Source organism: Colias philodice, chromosome 16 (assembly GCF_061535455.1).
Source record: "Colias philodice isolate Cphi_HAF_F1 chromosome 16, ilColPhil1 Martin Lab GWU primary, whole genome shotgun sequence".
NCBI classification, from domain to species: Eukaryota; Metazoa; Arthropoda; class Insecta; order Lepidoptera; family Pieridae; genus Colias; species Colias philodice.
The window spans coordinates 6,647,382-6,674,959 of record NC_143101.1 but is presented as its reverse complement, the minus strand read 5'-3'; the positions used below and the strand labels follow the sequence as shown (position 1 = coordinate 6,674,959).

The following is a 27,578-nucleotide window of genomic DNA, read 5'->3' as shown; positions in this document are numbered from 1 at the left end:
TGTTGTTATAGTGTTGTAAAGAATTTATAATAAACTAGCGGTCCGCCCCGGCTTCGCCCGTGGTACATATTTACGTTTTCTCTGCATAAGAACCATCCTCGTACTTCTAGGAATATAATAAAAAAAGAATTATCGAAATTGGTTCAGCCGTTCTCGAGTTATGCGCTTACCAACACATTTTGCGATTCATTTTTATATATAAGATTAACAATTTCTTAAAAACGTTATTTATATTTATTACAGTATAATAGTAATTAATTAGTTATACGAAATAGGTATCTGACAAATAATTCACAAACAACAAAACGAACTAAACAATAACAATTCATAGAAATAACCAGATATGGCACGTTATTATTAAGGCACCTAAAATTCAGCTATAAATTTCACAACGCACATTAAAATCAAATTGAAATTTACATACGTGTAATCAGCAAACAAGCATCAAACATTTACTAACGACATAAAATCAATATCAGGGTATTATTACACAGAGAAATCAATTCTAACATGTATAAACAAAGTTAAGTCCCGAGGGTAATCACAGTATGGCAACTAGCTCGACTTTGTAAGATCTTCAGAGAAACCTTTCATACAGTTACAGGTCAATTTTCTCGTTAAACATTAGAACTAACGTCTTATTGTTTATACAGCTGCTTCAAGCGTGATTTCATAGGGACAATTCAATACCTAAGAGGGAATTTGTTATTATAGAATAAACATAGAGCATATTTTAATAGAACTAACAACATAATATTATGTATTTCTTCTAGACTAATATATATTTGACTATACAAAGCGATGCAAGAAATTCATAAGAATAGTATATTATTGTTAACGTCTAAAGGCGGCAAAAATAGTTAATTCTAATAAGGTTTTCCCAGACTCACCTTAACTTTTGTATTATCACAAGAAATCTACTACGAGACCTGGGAAACTTATTCGTTTTTTCATTCCATATTTATCATTTTATCAATAAATAATATTATGATCTAATTTTAGGCAGCCCTTTATAACCCACTATAAGTCTAAGAGCACTAGAAGTTTTCTTTACTTCTAATAATAATCGTATAAATGTATGTTCATATCGAATATTGGGTGTCCTAGAAGTTAAACTATATCATATTGGTCAAAAAGCCACCATTACGCACATCCAAACATTCCAAACTTCGTGTTTTCGCACCACAACTTCAAAACAGTTTCAAAGTTTTAATATCGAAATGCACTTTATCCACATCGCCATCACGCTTTAAAAGGGAGCACATGAAAGATGTCTACACGTACAAGGAAATTCTATCAAGTTTCACCCGACCGTGTTAAACAAAATTAAACCCTGTTGTGCACAGAATATGATACATAAACGGTTGATTCGCATTTTGTCTTGTTTTCAAATATGCTTCAGAAGGGAGGTTTTTGAAGCGTCGTGTCAGCGTAATAAAGCCAATAACTTGAGCTAGTCTTGAGATGTCTCATTTGTAAAATCAAGTATAAGTGATACACTTAGCGGCAAACACGTTTCTGTTAATTACGTCTCCTTTATGTTAATTACGCATTCATCAGCGTTATTATTATTGATATTTTGTATTTGTTGTATGAGAGGTACGGTGTCTTGTACTCTATAATCTATATGGCACATTTCTTAATTTAAAAAGTTTTTTTATTTTTATTTTACAGCTAAATTGATTGTTTGGTTATTTTTATCAGCATCATTATAAGGTTTATCAGCATTATTATAGGCATAATTGATTCAACCAGATTTTATTAAATGTTTTAACCCATTGAGCCCCGAACGGCCAGATCCGGCCGCGACACAATAGAGTTTCTATTGTGTCTGTGATTCCGGGGCCTGATGTATTAATTTAATTAAACCAAACTTAATAATTGGTCTTGTAAGAATAATAATCCATATTTAAATAATTAATTAGGTACTTCATAATATTAATAATAAAGGCCCCAAACTTTCAGCAATATTTGTGAAATTACAAAGGGAATAAATAACTCCATTGTCCTGCCAACCATTTCTTGGCATATAAATCTTTTGAACTAAGCTCATACATTTTAAATTTGTTATCAGTTATGAAGGCAACACAGCATAATGAAAATGTCAGAACTTTTATCCGGGATGAATATTAATAAATACAATTTGAATATTTTTTTTTATAAAAGACCAAAGATTTTTTTTTTGTTTTGAAGACAACCACTTAGAATACAAAAATGCATCACAATAATATAATTATAAACAAACATGCATTCAGCAGCAACCAGAAGCACTACTTTTACAATTAAAATATATAAAAAAGACCTATCATAAAAACAAAACATTTTTCTCTGCCATTGCTAATGTTCAGTCAAACTAATCTGAAATTGCTATCGTTTTACTGTCACACCCTCATATCATCAACAAACACAATTGAAAGACAATCGAACCGCGTAAAGTGACCACAGGCCACATAAATCAGAATCACACTTACCCAGAATAAAATCCTCACTGCGTAAAGCCCGGAGCAGTAATTTAGGCACCATTTGCTTTATTTGGGCTCGGATAAACGTGATAAGGGTACTAACGGGCTATTCCTATGTGTAATTAGCTAACTGCCCCAGATAGTAATTTGACTTCAAGGAGGTTTATTATTACTTAACTACCGCTTACGGACCCAGAGGAGTTGTGGCTCAAAGAACTGAACAAACCTAATTTACTCTTTTTTGCAAAAACAACGCTGCGCGTGTACTATGACATGGTATTACAATTCAATTACGGTTATTTAAACAGATTACTGCCTTTCTGTTTTAAGATTACTGTCTTTTAATTTGTCTATTTTTTTGGTAAAGTGAACAAATTAGGTTATACTTAAACTTTTTTATATAATAACTATGCTTTGAAGTTTTTGTTTCTAAGGGTCGCCAATTTTAAATGAATCTATTTTCTAGTATTTATCAATGAATGGACAGAAGATTTAACTGTCTGTAAAACTAAATAAAGACTAAATATTGAAAGTACCAAAGGGAAATTATTGAATTTAGTTTTATTTTTATTTTGGTGCGATTAACTAGTGTAGCTCCTGAATATTCACATTTCCAGGCTGATGATACCAAGTCATGCCATGATTATGATGGATTGTCGCGATTCCATACCTGAAACAAATAATTAATTTAAGTAAAAAGGTAATATCATACATAGTTACTAATAAGTTTAATGTTTTAATAACTGTTAGTTAAAATTTTACTAAAATCGAAAAGGTTTTCAATTTAGATGAAAAAATTAAATAATTTTGGCTCCAATTAATAAAGATATTGTTGAATATTTTTAAACTAAGCTACTACATATAACAATTTAATACATATATGGATTTTGTTTTACATAAACACAGACAAGCCCTCCTGGTGACCAGACACGTTTTTCTTTTGGCTCTCGGTGGCATATTAAAATTTTACGTCAACCTTCATCCAACGGTGACAGCGATGCCCAGAATGATCGAGTATATAAAGTAGAATAAAATCCCTGTGTCATATAATTCTTTACCCTTGAGAGACCTCAGACAATACCCCTAATTAGTGCCATATGAACGTTTGATATTGTCTGAGCTCTTTTAATTTGACATACGTTTAATAGCGCAATTTAATTATGCTTTCTTTTGAACCGAAAATTAGCGTTTTAACGAACGTTCTAATGTAACAAAGCTTGTGATTAATTTTGCCACGTAAAGTATAAAGCATAAAAGAGTATTGTTATAGGATTTTCGTAATAATTACTATAGTGTAAACTTTGAATTATTAATTATCTATTATATGTAACGTTTTCACTTGCAATTAAATTGATTGAACATGATCAAATCTCCAATTTTATAGTCAATATGTATACCTATATAAAGTATGGCACAAATATTGTCATATGGAGAATATGTCGCATACGTATACTATGAAATAAATCAAGGAAATTTTACATTTTCCTATAACATACTAGCGGTTTCCTAATTACTCCTCCATTAATGAACACAAAACACTCTCGTCGAGACGATTAATTGAACCGAATTTCATATCCGCATCAAGTATGACGTCAACAAAGATAATAAAAACATCATCACGTCCTTATTCAAATGAGCGTTTAGGGCGTTAGTCCTTCATTTGCTAAAAACGTTCTACTTGAATATTTCTTCGCCATCTTAATTTGTACGTGACTCAGAAAGTTAATTAGCGAAATTACGAGATCCACTCGAGTGGATTTTTTGTTCTAGACTTGTCCTTTGCTATTCAGACACGACCATTGTGGAAAATTAAATTAACATTTGAAATAGTGAGCCTAGATAGCGCGTGGTTAGTTTTGCATTTCATATTTTATGCCGGTTTTCTTTTAATTATGAATTATAATTGGCTATACAATTATGAATTATAATAAAAGTAATGTGATTGATTATTTTTGTATTTCCATATCATTTCTTAAGCCTTTTTGGATAATTTTTAACAAACTCTCTCTGAACAATTTCCACTGCTTTGTTTGAAAGATTTTGAGTATAATAATAAAGCTCTTTCTGTATATAAACATCGCTTTGACGTTTTTTCAATTATTACCACAAGCAACAAAATATAAGGTCACTACTTTACAATAACTATGTTTATGTACGATTCGACCTGTCAAAACATACTATGACTATGCTAGAAACATAATATGCATTCCACCTCCTCATACATAGCGTGAGCATGCAATGCACGTCACTTGTCAGGCTCATGTTAAATATCAAATTACGAGTTCACGTTCCTACCGAATTATAATATGATAATGACGTACATTCCCGGCAGAGGAGCTAAGAACTTCGGATAATTAAGCTGTGCTTTACATATACGATTAGGATATAGCGCGAAAAATAAGACGTGGCACTAACACGGTCTAAGAGAAGAGGCTTTTTAATATGACATTCTATGTTACATAGTTTATTATCAGGACAAAAGCAATGAAATGTTTTGTATACCGTACCCCTCTCAATTCTAAATTGAACTGTAGAGTAAAGAATCGACTCTACATAAGGGTACAGAAAGTATAATAGTAATAAAATTGCATCAACTACATATTTTGTATCTCTAACATTTTCCTGTAAGTTAAATACTCTTCCGTTCCTTCATAATCTAACGTCATTAATATAATAGTCCTCGTTGATAGCAATGAGATATTTGCAATTCCAACTCAATGCTTTATGAGTTTTATGTGCCATCCAATCTTTACGATATCCTTGCAAGTTGACTCTGCACGAATAATGCCTCTCGTGTTATGTAACTGCGATACTCGGATGTCTGAAGGCCTTTTTATATGCCTCTGAAATAGACATTTTATTATACACTACTCGACCACGGCTATGTCGTTTTTACGCCTCGGAGCGGCCCTCTCCAAATAAAACAAGGGAGAAAGTGCCTCTAGCGAACACGCATTAAATTTCGGATTGTAACTTTTTTCTTACTGCTGAAGTATTTATGTACTTTTATATTTCGTAAGAACAATCCATTTCAAACGTTACATTAGTTACTTGCTAAATTATACAGAATTATGTGTTACTTTGAGATTTTTGATGCCGTACCTGAATTAATTATTTTCTTATTTTAATCTTTTAGCCTATTTGCATAATTATACAACGATAAGAAATATTAAAGTAAAATTGACTTATTTTCATTTCAAAAGCTTAGAATATAAATAGCAAAATATAAGTCGTATCAACACAACAAACGTCAGAGTTTTCGTCGAAGAAACTTATCAGAAAAACTCGTATATGTTATCCCTCGAGGATTGAAAAGCGAAACATTATCAATTAAAGGTTATTGCGGTGGCCGGAGTCAGTCCAAAACTGCCTCAGCCATACGAAGTTTCGTCTTCAGATGCCAATAGTTGGCAAGACCATTACTGAGCTTATTGGCTCGAGACACGGGACCCGTCACGATCGGCAATAACTAGGATTTAACGACTAACTCCAAGTATTCCGATATCTGGAATTAATGTCGGGTGACATTGAACTGACGAGGAACTTAACTCATATGTAATGGCCGGAGTAATCATATTCTGGTAGTAAAATCTGCATATGAAAACTCTACGTCGTTTCGTATTCAAATAGCTAATTACTAAGGCATAAATCTCACTGCCTTAACTACTGGGTTTAGTCTTGATGTGTATTATATAGATATGCTATCTAGGTAATGTTCTACTACTAGGTGCCTATTTTAAATTGTAAAAATAATAAAAAGTAGATATAATAATTACTTTCTAGACGTGCTGCTGCATAAAAATACGAGCTAAACGTCTTAACGTTCTTCTATAATTTCAAAAGAATACCTTTCGTAATACAATCCAAAGAAGGCAAGCGTGTCAAATATTATTTCCAGTGTCATTTATAATAAGTACGAGCAAAACTAAAACAAAGAAAAACACGTACATACATATGCACAGATGTGCACCGAAAAATCCAGAAACATAGTGTAATAAAAACAGAGGCTTTGCCACGTGACGTTAGTCGAGTGACCTGCGAGGGATTAAAAGTGTAATCCTCTCAGGACATCGTCTCAAAGTGAACTTACGGAAAGACAGGGTTTTATAAGCATGGTAGGGAATACTGTCATAATATGAATATATTAATGACTTGCGGTGGCGTGAATAAAAGATGCGTTCTAAACCTTACTGGGGAAATTAAATAACGTTACCTTTGGTTAATTTGGCTTATGTTTAATGTATCGTGTTTATCATGGATTATGTTCATTAAATATGTGACATTTAGAAAGCACAATGGTGGTTTAATCCATATACATTAGACATAATTAATGCAGAAGTTGGTATTAAGAATGGAAGTGCATACGTTTCTTGCTTTTTCGCGCATAGAAAACTGATGAACTGTTTTTTTTAAGCTATTCGATATGAAATACTTAAGATTATTGACTGACTTGAATATAAAACTGTATATAATTTGAAGAACGTCGAAGTAAAATAAGATTAATTTGAAACTCTATAATAGGTTTGTTTAAGTTTTGCTAAGCTTAGAACTAGATGGCGCTGTATCAAAGGAAATATGCTGAAGAAGTACAGAGTAACAGACATAGTCAAATTAACATTATATCACGTAATATCTTGTTAAATCTAGATCTATTTATTTAAACATGAAATTTGAAGTAATCTGCGAATTAAATTGATCTTAATTATATCGTTATAAAGCGGGTAACGTATTCTAAGCCCTTTTCAACAATTTATCATTGTTAGTCTCAAACTAATGAACATTATTTCACCTAATATTTATATACGTTACACATAATTTATTACATACATAGGTTTAATGAAGCAAATATCAAGTGTTCTACGTAATGTGATTATAGTGGGTGGAATCTAGGGACAACCTTTATACGACCTTACCAACATCTAGACAGAGAATATCGTATGAAATTGTGAAACTGTAGGGACACTTTTAAACAAAATACTTGTACGTGATGAAAATTCTCCATTTGAACTGAAATGTAAATTTCAGTTTGGTATACATGAATCTAATTATTTTTTGACAATATTGTGAATTGAATTATCGTGTTTTTTAAACTGTTTTCACGTATTGTGGCGATGTAATTCACGTTAACTTTAAATATAAAAAATTTTAACATTTTCGCAACGCAGTATTTGAGTTAGGTATATATTTTTGACACATTAGCAAATAAATAAATCTTCCGTTTAAAAATGATCTTGATAACTAACCAATAACAAACCATAAACAGCAATAAATAAAACAAACAATACAATTTTTGACAAATACGACCTTTTATTAATAACTTTTATGTGTCAAGTAAACTTTGATATTTACGTCTTTTGGCTAAGTTTGTATGATGTTTATAAAGATACGAAAAGGACTTCTCGGTAAGCATATAAAACTTTGTGATGGTGTTTACTACGAGCTTCAAAAGGTTTATATGTTAGCTGTTTACAACTTCATAAAAAACACAATATATATAAAACTACATTATCGTTAAAGCTCTATACTTTTGTGAGATGAACAAGCTGACATAAGCAAACAGTAACTAACAATATAAGAAATCTGAATTATAAAATTATGTATCCAGTTACATAAATCAATATTAATTTCGTCCAAACATTGGCCAGGCATGTCATCAATACCTCCTTATTTTCGGATGCATCTATCTATTGCCTATCTTGAAGAACATAATTTATTTTTAATCATTTACAGAGTCGTTTTTTGAACTTTTATTCCGTAAACATTTTCATTGGGATAAAATACAGGTTAGTCTAATCCATACTTAATATTATAAATGCGAAAGTAACTCTGTCTGTCTGTCTGTTACTCAATCACGCCTTATCTACTGAACCAATTTGCATGAAATTCGGTAGAGATATTTTGATACCCGAGAAAGGACATAGGCTACTTTTTACCCAACGACATAGGATAGGTTTTATCCCGGAAATCCCACGGGAACGCGGGAACCTTGCGGGTTTTTTTTTACTGTGCGGGCGATGCCGCGGGTGGAAAGCTAGTATAATATAAAGGCTGATCTGACGTTTCATGAAAAAGTGAAAAATGTTTGAAATATAAGGGTCTATTTATAACCTACTCTTGAAACACCCTTGACCTAAATTTGGCGACAATAAAAACTACTAAGAAATCTGTCTCCAATTTACTTAACAAGTTCTTCGAAAATAGAACCTACACCACGTTGCGTGTAGAGCAGAAAAACAGGAATTTACATAAATACCCATCGTATAAACGTCATTATGGATATATTACATGACATTATACGTCAAATTTTGCCAAAATGGAGAGCGATCGGGCATCACAACATAACTTCCCGTTATACTGATGTTATAATAGTTCTAATATAAGACCCTCTGGGGAAATTTGTTTGATCGGTCTGATATTATGTATTAAGTGTTCTAGTCGAAATGTGTTACCGTAATTTAATAAAATATAGCTATACAAAGCTTTTTGCATGAGTAACCTGTATAATATAATGTTTATAAATATTTTGAATATATGTGTTATGTGAGTTTTCTCCCTGTACCATACAACTAAGACTCTACTAAATGCAAAGGCGACTGCAAGAAGTTTTCGTAGTATTCTATCAGTTTTATAATTGAAAATTGAAAAACATTAAATATATTGCCCAACTAAAACATGTTCTACAAGTATTTATTAACGTTTATTAAATAAATCAACGCAATGAAGTCCTAAATCGCCAAGTCGCTTGTGCAATACCAGACGTTTCTCGACATATAATATTCATATAAATAATATAGCAACCACTACATTCAACTGTTCAAACATACCAAATATAATGAAACGCTGTGATACACACACGGATAATTAAACAACTAGCTAATCGATTGTAATGAAATATGAACTCGTGGACTAATTTACTAAATGCAGTGCTACTGATAAATATTATTAGCTATGAAACTGCCGCTCTTTCCTACTGTTCCGTAAATTATAATGAAGTTAGGGAACATTATGTAATCATGTTTTGAACTAAGTAAATTGATTAGTGCTAAACTATACAGAGTGGACACATAGGTACGATTGACAGAATCGGGAGTTTGTTTATAAACACAATAATAATTATTATTGTAGAAGATAGAGTTTCTAAACGTACCAAAGATAATTTCAAATTTCAATTAAAGTATAAGTAAAAGTAGACCAGAAAACAAACCATGTGATTCTTATTCTTAACGATATAAGATTGTACAGGAAAAAGTTAGATATTTATAAAATTCGTTTTCCGAACATCAGTTTTATTAGAACCTATTACTTCACTCTTAATGTAAGCACTTTTTTAGATGTAAGTACTTAAAAATGAATTAAAGATATCAGTAACAGTATAAATTATTGTAATTACATAGTATCAATTAAGTAATTAAATCGCAATTCTGATACTTATGTAATTTTAATGCTCTCACCTAATGCATACATGAATCCAATATTGGTATCTAATACCTAACAATGGCCTAGACCGATACACTTTTATCATTTTACCAATTTGTAGCTTGTGAAAATCCACCATAAATGTTCAATTGTAGCCATATAAAGTAGATTTTAATCACGATACTAGAATGGAAATGTGTTCTTAATAAATACAGAATCATTATTCATTCATTATATCCATAATGATGATAGATGTTTATTAAAAAAAAGTTATTGTAGTAAACTCGATACACTGGTTTATTATGAATACAGAAAAGCGGGTCGGAATAATCTCGAGCGTTTTACATAGAAATGTGATGTTATAAAGTGATAACAGTTTTTACAAGAAAATACATGGAATAAAATTGTTATGACTTTGTGACAAGAAAACTTTTCTTTTGCATAGAAGTTAGTATTGTATCGTAGGTAACGGCAAAGCGATGTGTTTAATTGGAAATCTATACATGTTTGACTATTATATTAATGCATTTGGGACTGATACTACAATAAGGTAATAAAGGATGTTTAATTAATTTAGTTCTATACCTAATTTCTTGATAAAAAAAGTAATAGTTTTTATTAATGACACTCAATTTCCACGCATTATAAAATCAAACACTGTGAAACAAAACAACAAATAAAATATTATTTAAAATGGGTCTCTCAATCAATGTCATACGCACTCAAATTTTGATGCGCTCTTAATTTGAATTGATGCACTGGCCATACCTATAACTATTCAACAATTAAGTCAATCGACCATAAAATATACAAATGAGCATTTCACAATATTCGTGTCCTTATATATCCCGCGTGAATGAACAACTGAGACTTAACCCAAATTGCAACGGCCTTTCTAGATCATTGAATTTATGGATTAACCCTTGCTTCTGGAGTGTTCACAAAACCCCAATAGTATTGCAAGGAGCAGGCAGCGTGACGAAGGTCTTGCACAACCGTAGTAGATATTAACCGATGCGCATACGCATCGTCACACACGCAATCAAGCAACCGCCGAAATGTACCGCAACATCGCTGTGAGTACTTATTGTATAATACGTGATTGATATAAGATTGATCGTAATCATTGTTTTGATTAGTGGTTTAGTGAAAAGATAAGAATGTGGTGAAGTATTGTTAACAAGAGCTTATATCCTACACGACGAACGATTTAAGAACATAATCCAATGAAAAGCAAAGGGACACACTTGACAAATTATTTGTTATTTCAGGTTCAAGAAGTGAATTTATATATTTCAAATCATAAATATGAAACTCTTCAATTTCTCTTAATTTACTTGAACAACATAATATTATAAGAAGCAATTTTAATATTCCTTCGTGGACAAAGTGGTTAAAGACATCAACTAATAACTAGGCAAATAACATGACGTAAGAAATATTGATTGTATTTTTTGTTACAGTTAGTTTTGGCCGCCATAGTCACCAGCCATCTGTGCATTGCAAACCCTGTTCCAGATCCCACATTCGGAACTCACAGAACTCAGTAAGTTTTATATAAAGTGTATATTAATAGATATATGGATGTAATTAATTTTGAAAGAACATATGGAGACACTAGGAAGTAATTAGATGTGAAGTACTCGCTCTATATGTGTTGTTATTATCTCGATGTTTCATTGATTTTGTACAAAATATGAATTTTATTGTTTCAAGAAAAATGGTACCTAACTTTCATACTTATTCTAAGTGTTTAGAACCGACAAACTTTCCGGTTTATGCTCAAATCATGAATTTAAAGTTTATGTAGAGTTAATAAAGTAAAGAAATAATTCCTACATAAAATATAAAACTGAAAAGTCACGTGAATTTTTGGATGAAAATTTTGAACAAATAAAACGTTATCAATGTGTTGTAGTCAGTCGGCTAAAATAAACGAATGCAAACAATTCGATTAAACACAAAAAGGGATTTGGAGGTTTATTAAGCTCTCCATCGCAATATTGTTGGCAAAACGTATAATTTACCAACAAATAATGAATTCTAAATGGAACAAATAATAAATATTCGGATTGATAGATCGGATTTCTTTTGCAAAATGGCTTTTCGCAAGTTTCTATGCGACAATGTATTTGTGTCGTATAAATTTGCTTTATATTTTTATTCATTGAGTTTTATCTTACCGCATGAGTTGATAAATATATTATATTCGTCTTATCCATTCGGATGCGTTCAATACAATACAATATTTATAATACAACGGAGAAAAATAAATTAAGGAAACAAATGTTTGTTACTTGAATTAGTTAATCGCTTGCTCATAAATTAAATTTTACCATTCAGTTCTCCTTCTCCATATTTTCAATTGTGACGTCATAATCATCAACATATTAGCTATATCTTATTCACTTATTCCTTCCAGCATCAGGATTCACGTCCCATCCGAAGTGCATACAGTCCACCACCACCATGTGGAAACCGTGCCCGTGGTGAGAGAAGTGCCCGTGGTACACACCGTCCCTGTCATCAAGCCTGTACCTGTGTACAACACTGTACATGTCCCCGTTGTGAAGACAGTGGCCATCGAAAAACCCGTCTTTGTTCCCGTCAGAGAGCACTACAGCAGCTACTTACATTGATCTACATACTTAGGGCCTTAGTAATAAACGTTTTTAATCCAATGTTTTATCCCTTTCACTCCCGTGCTGGGGACAAAACAATGGCTACTTACCAATGGTAATAAAGTTTATTATTAAGGAAGTTAGTACTCGTCAAAGCTTTAATAGATAGTTAATGGTGACTGATGATGATGAAGCGGAAAAGATTACAGTAATTAGAAATAATTATTGTGATCTCACGACGATCTCAGTGAATAGTCACACTCTTGGTAGATTAAAAATAAAACATTAAAGTTTGGATTTTTTGTTTTTTGTTTCATTGCTCTAACCTTAATTATTAAGACCACAGATACAAGTTCATATTATATATTGTCCATTGTAACTGCCTTACATACATTACGTGCCATCTATAGATACGTAATACAATTGCACACTAACCAGTCTGAAACTCTTTTTTAGTAATCCACGCATGAATGATAATAAAATCAGATCACTAAGTAATTTTTGCATACTCAAACAAAAGAGGCAACGATAATTCATATTTTATTGCATTATTACATCTGTAATAATGGATATAAATATTTCATGTTTTAAAAAAAAATAGTTAAACCAGAATTTTAATGTTTTAAATTGTTTTATTTGAATTATGTTTAAAACAAAAAGGTCATGTAAGTAAAAAAAATTGTATCAGCTCTTCATAAAAATGGACACGATTCACATATTTCTATCATAATGAAAAATATCGACCCTCAATTTGATAAGATATTCTGTGTGTTTAAGGACTTTTTACTAACAAACAAATATTACCGTAATCAAAATAACACTTACACCTATTATTTAAAAGGTACTAATAATATAGCAATTACATCCACACTGCAAAGAGTTAAATTATCAAACATATCATTAGGGAAATGGACTTAGGTCAATAAAAGTACACCTGTTGGTCATTAGCTGGTTAACAAAACTATAACCGTGGTATAAACCCGCTCTAGCACGTAATTAAGCTAATGCGTTTATTACTATTTTATTTATCATTAGACCTTTTCAATCTCATTAATTTGATATGCAAAAGCGATATGGTATAATTATTTTAAAGTTCTAATTTGTACCTTTATGATAATTACTTACGTACAGAATTTTACATAATTGATATTATTCGCAGAACTATTCACGGCCTTAATTGTACAAACTGTAAACCTAACTATAACTAGGACCTACAAGTAAATTCAAAATAACACTTTATATTGAAATTATGATTCCAAAAGAAAAAGATGCACAGGAAATTATCAGAAAATGTTTACGAAAACATAGCTATTTTACTGAAATTAAAAATTATGTTATTTTGTATAATATGGCCAAAAGTAAATATCGTCAGTATCACATACGCAATAAGATATAATATGGTAAAAAAACATCAATTAGGTACATAATGTAACTTGGATATATGTTAGGCACGTTATACGAAAGAAACAACAAACATCATCGACTGTTACAACCCACTCGTAGCAACAACAATACAATAAATACGTAAACTTGTCTCGTTCAAAGTATTGGTTTCCACAAAGGCAGCAAACATCAATTTTCAAAAGAATCAATAATGTAAGTCAACATCGCTACAGCTCAAACAATTCGTACTGCGGATAGTCAAGTTTCGGAAGGCCAAGCCTCGAGGGAAGCAATCGTCACGCGTCTGCCAACCACGCGATTATTTATTCAGTAACTAATGCTAATACTACACTTGACACACATCACGTTTCCTATATCGTAGCTTGCACGTGACGTCGGCGTATAAAATGGAGGTACGGGACGGCCAAAACAAAGGACGCCTTGTAAGTGAAGTACAATATGAGACACGTCGTGGTAGCGGCGAATGTGTTTTATTCTGTCACTTGTTAGAAAGAATCGTGTACGGAACCATGAGTCCTATAATATGGCGTTTACACGTGCGTTTATTTCTATACGCTCTTTAAAACTAAATAGGTCGTCATTTTTCAGACTTGTTTTATCTGACTTCTTTTGAACCGTCCTGATCACGATCGTATCGCACACGTTTCTCAATCAGATGCTTTTTGTTCTTAGTTTCCTCAATTTATGCACACATGCTAGAATTACGAAGCTTTTTGTCGTTACCTGTAACAAAGAGATCCTTCGTTAAACATAACTTCATCGTTAAAAACTAAATTTATATATGACCAAAAAATTTAATCCTTTTTTTAAATACACACATAGACATGTAATCCAAAATGAATGTCACCTATGCATGGCTCTAGGCCCCGTACAGCTGGCACAACGAAAGCATATCCATTAGCATCGTACAGCGCTCGCAGTTGGCCATTTCGCTATAATTACTTCAGTCTTGTACTGAATATCAGTGTGAAAATGGTCGATACAGCGAGCCTCATTGTTTATACGCGTTATCGCAATTTGCAACGGGCGGCTATCGGCATGTCGGCTATTGTGCTTTTGTCAAAGTGGACAGCCATTTTGTTTGCACGCATCCCGTTACACAAAGTAATGGACTAAGGGCTAAGGCTATAGGCATCACATTTCGAAATATGATTCTGTGTGAGTGCACATAGGCCTGGATATATCGTTGGTACTTTGAATAGGAATTAGCTCTAATCTATATTGTTTCCTTTTATTTATAACTTTGGATCAAAAGTAAAGTTAGATATAACTAAGAGAATAGAATAAGTACCTAATAAAGTCTTGTTCTCTTACTTCATATCAATATCTAGTATAATTTATAGAATATGTAGAGCCTAGCATAGAAGTTTAAATGAACATGCCTTACCATAAGATTAATAATTAGGTCACTGTAGATTCATAGTTAATTAAAATAAATTTCCAAATAAAGAAATAATGAATTGCACAATATAATTCAGGTGAATTTAACACCTCAATCTGCGATTGATTTACGAACAGTTGAATTTCAAGTAATTAACTCTTTTGTCAATTCATTACTTGCGATTATGTTGTTCATTTAAATAAATGGTTAACGATTTTGTAATGCAATTAAAAAGCAGTAGGAAAATAGTTTATTTATTACATCGCTGTTTATATGACGAAAAATAACAAATAAATTTATTTGGATTCATAACTAAATTTATCGGTAACTATTTCATAAATGTTTATATAGGTAAATAGTTATTTTAAAGAAAAAGCCAATGAACCATCGAAAATAACCTAACAAAAATCTCGATATTGGTTGTATAACGGCTTATAATGGTAACAAATGAAGCTTTTAATGAACACTGACAGGAGTAATCCTGCCATTTTTTAAATATAGTATAAAATGAGGATCCATTTTTATCCCTCACGACCGGACAGCGTCGGACTAAAAGCAAAAACTTTCATAATTAATGAAGTGAAATCATGCGATACGATGTGGAACACCACATGATTTTCGGAAATTATTGCCTGAATAAAGTTTTTAAATTATTCAGCGCTATCCCAATTAATAATTATGTACATTCCGATGGACTTTTCGTTTCCTGCGTACTGCAGCTTCGGACTGCTTATTTGTGTTCACGTAATAAGGTGGTGAATTGATTTAAATATAGGAGAAAATCAGAAATCAGAACCATTTTAAACAATATTTTCGCTTACAGATAGTTAATATGGTAGGTATACTAAATAATAACATAAGTTTAACTTTTATTATAAAAAAAAAATAATTAGTGTTCCACTCGACCGATTTTTGTTGTTGCTGCCCGCCTGAAATTCTCATTTTATGCGAATGGCGTCGCAGTAGTGACCTAGCAAATTAATAATCAAGTTCTATAATTACTGCTTTTAGATATTTTTTAATTTATTGAAAAATAAAATATTTCACAATATCAAATAAATATACTTACGTATAACATCAAAGTATACGAAAAATCCATTCCCAAAGGAAGCTGTTTTATATCAGTAAAATATCAACATGTATATTCCAATTTCCAACTCATTAAAACTGAGTTAACGAAATAATTGGCTATAGAGAATCAGTTTGTTCCCAGTTACGTGAGTTTCTTGTATCGGACGTCTTACCGATAATCCAATACTAGTTGTGCACTTGCGCCTGCTAAACAATAATCAGAAATCCTAACCAAGATTGCGGTCGAAAGTTAGCCATAAGTTAACTAACTCTGAGAACATCTCAAAGCCGCAAATTATTCGCCAAACTCGCCCACTTGCATTTATAAGTATACCGATACGACCGAGATTGTTGTTTTGGAATATTATTTTCATTCAAGAAATAACATGAAATAAAACATAATCAGTTTATATTTAAACTATGACGCAATGAGTCGATGTATACTTTAAATATTTTTCCTATTATTTGAACATATTCAATTTAATAAGAAAGGGAACAGTCATATTATTATAGTATTTTATGGGTTCAAAAATATTTTTGTCTAGACAGTATTCAAATGACAACCTTATATTAAGAAATTTGCTATCCACAAAAAGCGTTATAAATCAAGCTTATTTTAACATAATTATGAAACTTATAAAGAAAAGATCAATTAGGAAGATTAGTTGGTCTCCGATGCGACGTCATAGCAAGCAAGGGGGAAGGGTGGTCGTGGGGTGACGTGTCGAAAACGCACAATATCTCTTTCATTCTTGGTTTACGCCTGCGGGTATAGGGGGACCTCCCAGGAATTAAAACCCTGCCATACGGACGAAACAAAATTCAAGGATAGAAACACATTTAGCGTTTTAGTGCGGCTTTTAGTGCGATTCGAAGTGTCTCGATATGTGCAGTGTTTAGAGCACATTGTGAAGGGTATATGCAGTTAAATGACGCTGTTCTTGCACTGTCTGCATTTATATTAAAGGGACGAATTTCTTCTACTATGCATACTAAATAAAAATATTATTATTTTCTCCTTATAAGTTAAAGTTTAAAAACACGCAAAACATAACTTATAAATACAATCCATATTGCATCAAAAACATTCAGGCGACCAATTTCCGCCGAATTTCATTTTCTTTCGTTCATATTTTATAAACGATAAAAATGTCATTAATGAATTTCAATAAAGATCCTCCTCAAGATAAGTGGAAACTTTTTGTGGCTGGCTTACTTGATTAATTACTTCAATTCTTTCTAATCTTATCCACAAACTCAAACAAAATCACAGACTCACGAAAATTAAGTCAATTATTATTAAACAAACAGAAAGAGCCTACCATCTACCTATTTAATGCATGACTCAAGATTTATCCGGACAAAATATACCTACATAAACTTCAAAATAGCCTCATAATATTATCAGTGACTTTTATCCATGCGGACATAAGAGTTAAAGTCTTCGCCAAGAACACGCTCACGACAAATTGCTTAACGTTTATGAATAGGATAAAACTTTTATTAGCCCATACAAAACAATGATAACAAATCGATGTTATCAGCGCAGGAAGTACGAAGCTTAGAAGATATAAGCTGCCATAAAACTGGGCTCAGGAACGAGATGGACCAATTTAGCGTATTTAACTGCTATCTTCGTTGAGATAGCGCACTGGGAATTATTAGTCTAACAAAATTGCGGGTGATTTTTCTCGTCTAAAGTTATTTACGCGATTGTATCTTTACAAAAACGTCTCAATTCAACTAACGAACGCTAAATCACCCTGGATTCAGCGAGATTTGTTTTAGACCCTTATTTGTTTGTGATTCAAAGTTATGTAACCGAGCTCGGATGAAAGATGCTTGATAAATATTCTTCATTTAAATAGAACCAATTAAAATATAGCTTCCTATGTTAATTATTGAACTTTAATAATTATCATCTTAAGTTGAATTTTATTCGTAATCTTATCCTAATAGAATGTGCTATATAATAAAAATAAACAGATAGCGTAAAGAAAAACACTAACATTATTACAAAGAAACAAGTAAAATCGGAGCTCAAGAGTCGCTTTGAAATTCTTTGTAAAATAATACCATTAAAATGTCGTAGAAAAGGACTGAGTAAACGTTGAAAACAAACAAATATTGTACGACGTGGGTGTGGCGAAATACGGGGTGTGGGCCAGTCAATGACCTCCACGTAATGAGTATGGTTTAAGTTCTAATTAAAAATTACGTGCGATTTAAAATACGCGTGCATGCGGGTTTGTGAAACATTTGTTAAATAAATTGTCCTTTGAATTTATTCCGCATGAAATATGTTAAGACTTGGGGTTGAGTCCAAAAAGTATACGTTCACGTCATGTTTTTTCGTTTGTCACAATCCGGTTGTGAGCTACGTGCTACGATGTTTTCGTAAATTTTTAGTATAAAATATTTGTTTTATAGTTTTCGAAGCTTAACAATTACCTATGGTATGCCACAGAACACAGTATATAAACGAAAAGTAACATAATGTCCCAGACTACAAATTAAAATCATCATTTCAACAAAAGCACCCAATACTTTAATCTTGTATTACAGTTTACATTATTCGATTCATCACCAATTCTAAAACTATTTCATCATATTAAAAATTCACGTTAATCATCTCTCGCATTGCTAACGATTTGAAATAATTCGTAACATAAATATAGAATGGTTCTTCATTGTGGTGTAAGGCTGCAACTGACTCACGGTTCCGCCGCCTAATGAAGCGCTTCCGTCACCATGCCCGGGACGTTCTGCATTCAATTTTAATTGTTCTTATATCGCACTTTGGAATAAACTGCGTACTGCATTTATCATATAATTATCTTTTAGAAATACGAGTCGTTGAAAACTTTTAAGGATTAATTATTAAGTCAGCCCACATTGACTGCGCATGGACGCAAAATAATAATGAGAACATGATGAAGAATAATGAAACAAATAGACTACAAGCCCGCATAGGACAAAAATATGGGTCAAATGAACCACCAGGGGACATATCTAGAACGATAGCAGAGCAAAAAATAATAAGATTCATCACTATGCCGTCACTTGTAAGCTGTCCAACTGAGTGCAGATGAGAATTGAAAAGTACAAGTAGACTCGGTAAATTTTGGTCATATATTTTTGTACGGCATTCTTAACCATCGATAGATCCATTAAAAATAATAAGAAACCGCTCAGTGCCGTACAAAAATGTTGGTCCACCAAGTCGGAATTTTTATTTAATTTCCGAGAGTTACCGGGGGTAAATTTGGTCATTTGACCATGTACGGCATCTGTGTCATACTATTGCTATACTGCTTTTAATCCATTATTCCGCAACGCCGTACAAAAATCATGGGGACAAGGGGAAAAAATCGAGAGTTGTAATACCCTCTCTTTCCCCACTCCAGGGGGTCATTTGACACAACACGAAATAAATTTATTTTTAAAGTATTTTATGCATAGATAATATTTTTTCATGTGCCGTACATTTTCGTTGGTTCAAAGGGGAAAAATCTGAAAAAGAAAAAAATCCATATAACGAAATGTTTGCTTTATATTTTTATAATAAAATATAAATATACATTAATATTAAGAAGCTCGAGGTGGTTAATTATCACCTTGGAAAGTCGGAGTCAGGTGGAATGGACTCCGTTAAATTGATGAACTAATAAAAAAGCTATGAACGAAAAGATGTGAATTATATGCAATCAGTCCATGAATACAGGTAAAGTCACAAGCAAATGCTAGTAATATATACATATTCAAAATGTACAAGTAAAGCGCTTTCAAATGATACCAAACACTGCATATTTATCTTAACTTTATTTTTTTACTCTGTATGTTTTGTCCGCTAGAGGGCGCCACATTAGATTTTGTGAAACCCCATATAGCCTTTAGCTAGCTGGTCGCTGGTTATCCAGTGAACAAATCAGACGCTTCTAATGATATGTCATTTGTCGAATTCTGATAAGTAGTTTAGAAGTTACGAGGGAATAGATGAACATACATACATGACCTGTAAACAACCATAACCCTCCTTTTGCTTTGCCGTAGTTGGGTAAAAATATGTTAATGCCGTACTGTATCAAATGGCCATAAAGCACCCTTAAAATTGTAGCTTTTGTCGCTTTCATCAGCCTAAAAGATGTGGTCTGCACAAAAATGTACGGCATCGTTTTTTCCTAATTTATCTATGTTAATACTATTTAAAACAACGGATAAAGTGTAGAAAACTATTATATTTCATTAATCTACGATGTTTAAACTTTAACAAAATTTCTGGTTTTGCATTTCTCTATAACTTTTTTTAGAACGGTTTCTTTTGAACGGCAATACTATAAAACAATTGAATTTTACAATATCATGTTAAAAAAAAAGTTCCCGTACAGGGTCAAATGACCTTACAGCTCTTTATATCAAGAATTCGATGAAATTAAGATGATTATTGGTATACATTTAAAAGAACAATTATTTTTTGACGGCATTGCTTTTAATAGTACTTTTGAGTGCTAGATAATGTTTTGGAACCGAAGCCGTACTTAGTCAAATGACCCCCTGGAGTGGGGAAAGAGAGGGGATTGCAACTCTCGATTTTTTCCCCTTGTCCCCATGATTTTTGTACGGCGTTGCGGAATAATGGATTAAAAGCAGTATAGCAATAGTATAACACAGATGCCGTACATGGTCAAATGACCAAAATTACCCCCGGCAACTCTCGGAAATTAAATAAAAATTCCGACTTGGTGGACCACCATTTTTGTACGGCACTGAGCGGTTTCTTATTATTTTTAATGGATCTATCGATGGTTAAGAATGCCGTACAAAAATATATGACCAAAATTTACCGAGTCTACCTGTACTTTTCAATTCTCATCTGCACTCAGTTGGACAGCTTACAAGTGACGGCATAGTGATGAATCTTATTATTTTTTGCTCTGCTATCGTTCTAGATATGTCCCCTGGTGGTTCATTTGACCCATATTTTTGTCCTATGCGGGCTTGAATATTGTAATTTTTACCCTAAATATAAATTTGACATTCTTGTTATTAGATTATAAAAAAGAGATACTTTTGGCTGAAAAATAAGTAGATGTTCTTACATTGTTTTAAGAAAAATCTATCGCACGTATAATATATTTTCTGCTTGGCACACAGACAGTCTGACAGTTGCTTTCTCATATTTTATATTATGACTAGCGGCCCGCCCCGGCTTCGCCCGTGGTACATATGAAAAATAGATGTTGGCCGATTCTCAGACTTACCCGATATGCACAGAAAATTTCATGAGAATCGGTCCACCCGTTTCGGAGGAGTATGCACACTAACATCGTGACACGAGAATTTTATATATAAGATAAATGTACAAACGCTTCATAAACAAAGAAATAGGCTTTTAAATGATAACCATACTAAGTATTGTATCCAGTACTACAGAATTTAATTTATATAAGAATTAACCACTTGGCTACGTTCCACAAGATGCACATATGTAAAGACAAATTAATTTTCATCCAACACTAGCTAGCATCTGCGACTTTATGCTTTATTATAATTATCATTAACAAGAGCATACATATAGGTATCACAGCACTTCCAAAATCAACGAACTTTTTGCATTTAAACTTTAACACCTTCGTAAGCTTTAGACATGGGTAGGTAATGCGTGTAATAGTACAAAAGTAATATCACTTTGACACGTAATGCAACATCACGCATTACGCATCAGTTACAAACATTACTCGCATCACTCACTTTTTTTTTATTTTGTTGTACATTTGCTTGCGTTCATTACAATTATTAACAAACAACATAAAGTACGTGGCCAAGTATGAAGGAAAATCAACTACATTTTTTAAATATTTACTTAAATTGTAATTTTACGATATGTAATAACTAATAAGTATTGCAGTTATTATTGCTATTTTTCAGTATGATCTGTAATACTTCACGTATATCACCTTAAACATTACTCGGTCATCATTTCATTAAAAATCGATCGGGTAATGTGTGATGTTACGGAGTAATATCACTTCCTTGGAAGAGATGCGTGATGTTGCATTACTATTTGACGTACTGTTTTGCGCATGTCTAGTAAGCTTTATACATTTCTGTAATGAGGCTTTCGTTATTTCTCTACATCTTAACTACAAGGACATTAACCAAATATGCTAATGCCCAAAAGTTTGGTCGGTGTTGACATTGCGTGACAAACAAGCAATAAAGTTAAAATGTCGCGGTAATAATATTAATTAGGAGTGTATTGTTCAACAAGATTTTCAGTAATAACTTAGTAATTAACTGCGAACGGATTAGAGTTGTAATCTGGCTTGACACCGTATCACACTTAGCCGCCTTGGCAGTATGGTAATTGGTTGAAGTTGTTGATGATTTACAACTAATATTATCGCCAAGTTTCGAGGAGTTTGATTAACATCATAGCACCTATTTATCAAAATCTTGTCTGTCATTTGATTTAAACTTTTAATATTATTAGCTATTAATTGAGGGACTTAATCACGGACGCATTATTGATTTACAATAAAATGTTAATTTGAAGGGATGTAACATTCACCTTTAAATTCCACTACGTTTACGTGCAGATAGTAGTGTGATCGGTAAAGTTTATATCGATGCCATAAACAATCGAGTGAACTGGGGTGAAGTGGAATATTTAGTATTTCATGTCAAATTACGTCAGTCACGAGATTGACAGTGACATGACTCCCGGACGGAGGAAAATCTCGTGAGGACGCAAACTATCGACTTTATTCGTCCAAACCGATATGTGTTTGAAAGTAGGTATTCTATATAATATGTATAACATTATTTAAATGTCTGCGTTTGAACTGCTATGGAACCTAGATTTTTATGTCCTTGTTGAGTCAAGTTTTGTCAAATGTTACTCTTTGCCGTTGCTTTTTATTTAAAAGCAAAAAAACATTACAAAGGATAAGATCAAAGGTAAAGTGTGTATCTAACAAGAATGATAAAAGAATTCCACGAGAATCTTAACCTTTAGTCATTTGGGTACATGTCTGTCTTTCAAAGTTTGAAAAAGGCCTAGAAATTGAAAGTACAGCAACGTAGGTATGTCGAATAAGTCTGTAGAAGTAAAAAGTTATGAGCCCTTTGTGTTTAGTTTTCTACGTTATACTATGTTATAATTTCTTTCGCAAACTGCACTTTATTTTTATTATTCTTATTACGTGCTTGACGTAATAAGAAACAGTTGCACACCATTCGAAGCCATGACGTAGTATGGCGTTTCCTCTTACGAGTGACTCATTCATTACCGGTTCTAGGTTCACATCCAGAAAATAATATCATTTCGTGCCTCTTAAATAGATTATCCATGATTCATCAGCAAAATATTTACTGTAATCAATCATACTTATAATACAAAATACATAATACAATCACATATTTATCAATCATCTAACTATGTCTCTTGTAGAGCAAAAGGTTTAAATTGGTTTCCTCATCCACTTTCTTTGACTAAATAGTAGCAACTTCCTGACTTTAGAACATCGGTTATTCTTAGCAAAAAATTTGGCAAAAGACAAATATTTTTTTCTTCTCCGCAATTATAATCAAGAAGGTTCTTTTATGAAACTTTAGGAGCCCGTTACACTGAACTATGCAAGTTTAAACAACGTAGGCGAGGAGCTAACGCGGTTATATCGTAAATAGACTAGAACTTACACTCACCGACAATTAAGTTAAACTCGCTTAACTAACAAACGAGCCCGCTAAGTGCTAACTCGGTATCAATAAATCACTTTGTATTAAACATGCTGGGAATCGTAACTGCTCTGTAATTTTATGACGTCTTATGACATTCATAAGGCTGCTTGTGGCAGGTAAATGTATAATTTAGAATTATATTTACAGAATTTTTCTGCTCACATTCCTTATATAGGTACATATGCTGTTATATTCCATGACAGATAAAAGGCATATAATTCGTTCCTGTCAAAAACTTAATTAAGCAATTTGAAGACAAAGCACGAATTAAAAAAACATAGAATGAATATTCAAGCATGGAGTGAAGGAGCAATGTACATGCGGGTCACCATAGTATTGTGTTTCAAGAATAATTATGTTTATTTACATTCCGTTTCGTTTTATTATAATTTATTAAAATTCAGGGACGATACTAATATTCCAGCTTTATAATTCACATAAAGCAATGTTTATACGAAAAAGTTCAGACAAAGAAACTCATAAATTATGGATAAATTTAACAGTAGGTACATTTACGTATATTTACATTTGGCAATTTAAGTACTTTCTAGCTAGTTACTTTATAATATGTATTTAATGAGCTCCTTGTCATGGTTCGTATATCATTTGCATATTTTTATTCAGCCAGCTCTTATACTGCGCCTTTCTTTGTAGTGGTTTCGGGTTTCGTACTTAATATTCAAATTAAGGATCTAATATATTATTACGTACAATATAAGCTGGTGAAGCACATTTTATTTCAATTATTGCTTTTGTTGGCAAAAAGTTGACTTGAAATTCACCAACACAAGGCCTGCTGAATAGTATCTCATGTTTTGTTTTTAGTAACGAATCTAATACTCAAATGTAATCAAACCATAGAAATCTAAATAACAAGATACATAGAAATGCTATAATGTCATAATTCGTATGAAAACCGCTGTCGCCAAAATCAACACATTCAAACCGAAAGCTAAACAGTACACACAAGTAAACTATGCCTTTTATTGGACAGCTTGATTTTAATGAAAACTAACTTATCTATTAAATTAAGCTTTTGAATATGTATCCTAACGCACGAATTTACGGTTTATTTTAGAATAACATCCCTAAGTATATGAGACTTTTTGCTCCAATACGAACAAACGTGATAATAAGAATGGTCGACTGTGTCATTCATTGTTATTTCGATTACTATGGTGACACTTGTAATACTTGTAAATATTCTATAATTTTAAGGAAAAACGGCATTATTTCTAAAAAAAAATATTTTCCGATGAAATATTATTCCTTTATAAGTATAATTACAACTTGTGGAAGAATTTCCGCAATGGGAATTGCTGAAACACACCATGTATACACTCATACGTCTCCAGAGCAACTGAACAGTGACGAATGCACTGGTGATGTGCAAATCACCTGAGTGGCGACAAGGTCACGCACGCTTACGACTTCTAGTGTCTTGTTATTTAGATTTCTATGAATCAAACCCATATGTATCATGACATAATTCGCACACTACCATTCAAATATCCGAGCATTCTTACAAGCTGTCACATAAATGGTATCACTTGGATAGCAAACTCTACAGAATTCATTTTTCCGATACGTTCAGCGAAATAGATTACTAGATTTACTGCATCTAAGAATGACGACAATATCTAAAGTGACTTTTCCTTATAAGACGAAGAAAATATAAGATGGGTAGAGGCCGAGGGCTGTGTTTGAACTGGCCAGTGATCAGTCACTGTCAGCGATAGTGAAAATACAACTCGGTATTGCGAGAGATCGTATCTTTAATCGAGTTCAGTTTGAATCGATATGCTCTTAATTTTTTTTCTTTCCCCACCAATGGCCAGTGATTTTTCTTACGCAAATAAAATGTTTCGTTTATTTATTTTTTCACTATTTTAAAAAGATATAACATACAAAAGTATTTTTATAAATTTATGCGGTAGACTGAGGTGGTAGATATGACTTATCCTTTGCAGCTTCAAAATTTGTTATTTATGAAATAGAGCACTTATAAAATTCTATTATGAAAAACATTATGCGCAGGTACAAATTGGAACAAAATTTATTACACACCCATTTTTAGAAAGATTTAACCTGAACCGTGCTAGGCGCTATATCACGTCTTAACTGCCATTTCACTCTTACCTTATTCAAATTTATCAATGAGCCTTACATTTTGTCCGATCAAAACGGCCCAGATCGAAGAGCGGAATTTATTACTTGAGTGAATTCAATTGCATTAAATACGAGATTTATAAGATTCTCTCAGCGTTCTTTCAGTCATTGCTAGTGACCCGTATTATGAGTGAGCTACAATGAATCAGATGATATCTTTGGTGCATTAAAGTAGGTATTCTCTGCAATTGAACGTTATTTTATATTATGGTTTTCAGTTAGAATAGTCAGTGGCATTACTGTTACATTATTATCTTTTAGTCAAGAACCATCATAGAGTCAACGGAATAGATGTGTTTTATTTAATTTCTTCATTAAAGTTATTAAAATGTACTTGAATTTTAGTAACCAAAACAAGGCTGTAAACGCATATAGTGAAATATAAATTTAAAACAAACGGTCTTTGTGTTTTAATATTTTTAACAGAGAGCATTTAAGCAGTCTAAAACATTTATGAAAGTTAACAAAAGCAAATGGAGGACAAATGACAAGTGCAGTGAGATAGCAAGCCACAAAGTGCTACGGAGACGATGCGGGCGCCCTTAGTTTTTGCTGCGTGACTTTTTCCTTAGTTCAGTCGCATTTGCATCTTTATACAACGTCGTGAATAAAGATGTTTCCGTTTAGAAGATTTATGCTACTGCAACTGCACACTCTCGCCGATAGCTGCATCTAGATAGCTATTGTGTCATGTGTGCTGTGAAGTTTCTTGGTTTTTATTTTATATGAAATTAGATAATATCAGTTTGTGATTAAATGAAGGTATTATAAATCTATATAACCTATTGTATAATACTAATTATGTTTTATTGTTACAGTACCAGTGTCGATTGGCGACGATATTTTTAAGGCAAGAAAATAATCGTATAAAAATATATTTCCTTTAAACATGTAATGGCATTGCATGGCATCAATGAATCGGTGCGTAAGCACCCAGAGGTCATAAGTTTACTTTTTTTCTCAAACAACAATGTGCACTTTATGCTCTACGTCAGCTGAATCATCCATTAATCTAGACATCATAGCGTCGCAATCGTAAAACAATTGTCGTATAATTTATAATCTCATAACCATATATCAAAAAGAACAATGCTATCGCAACTCGGCGTATTCAAACAATACCCCGGTTGAACGGATTATCGGAAATGACTTATCTTTCCTTTCCTCTTTACTATCCACGTAAAACCGATAAAAGCAGATGTTGCAACCATAATCTACGAACTTTGGAAACTATTCTCGAAGTGTTATAATTTCTTTTCCCATTTTGTTTGTGTACTTTGCTGGTCTGATTTAACCTGACTTTCAATTCGG

General features: G+C 32.4%; 2 protein-coding genes and 1 long non-coding RNA gene across 4 annotated transcripts in view; 1 reads left to right on the top strand and 2 right to left on the bottom strand.

Annotated features, from left to right (window-relative positions):
* Sema1a (semaphorin 1a) overlaps nucleotides 1–27,578 on the bottom strand; it is a 264,482-nt gene that overhangs the window by 218,513 nt on the left and 18,391 nt on the right. The window lies entirely within an intron of this gene.
* On the top strand, nucleotides 10,805–12,801 carry LOC149481751 (uncharacterized). Its single transcript, XM_089704870.1, has 3 exons — nucleotides 10,805–10,954; nucleotides 11,342–11,424; nucleotides 12,301–12,801. Exons 1-3 carry the CDS (start codon nucleotides 10,937–10,939, stop codon nucleotides 12,515–12,517), a joined length of 318 nt encoding a protein of 105 aa, XP_089560996.1. The 5' UTR covers nucleotides 10,805–10,936; the 3' UTR covers nucleotides 12,518–12,801.
* On the bottom strand, nucleotides 12,650–14,989 carry LOC149481750 (uncharacterized). Its single transcript, XR_016316806.1, has 2 exons — nucleotides 14,722–14,989; nucleotides 12,650–14,626 (listed from the first exon to the last, which is right to left on the bottom strand). It is a non-coding gene; the product is annotated as an uncharacterized LOC149481750 (long non-coding RNA).

Coding starts and splice junctions, on each gene's coding strand:
- LOC149481751 (XM_089704870.1), top strand. Junction 11,425..12,300: donor TTCGGAACTCACAGAACTCA/GTAAGTTTTATA, acceptor TATTCCTTCCAG/CATCAGGATTCACGTCCCAT.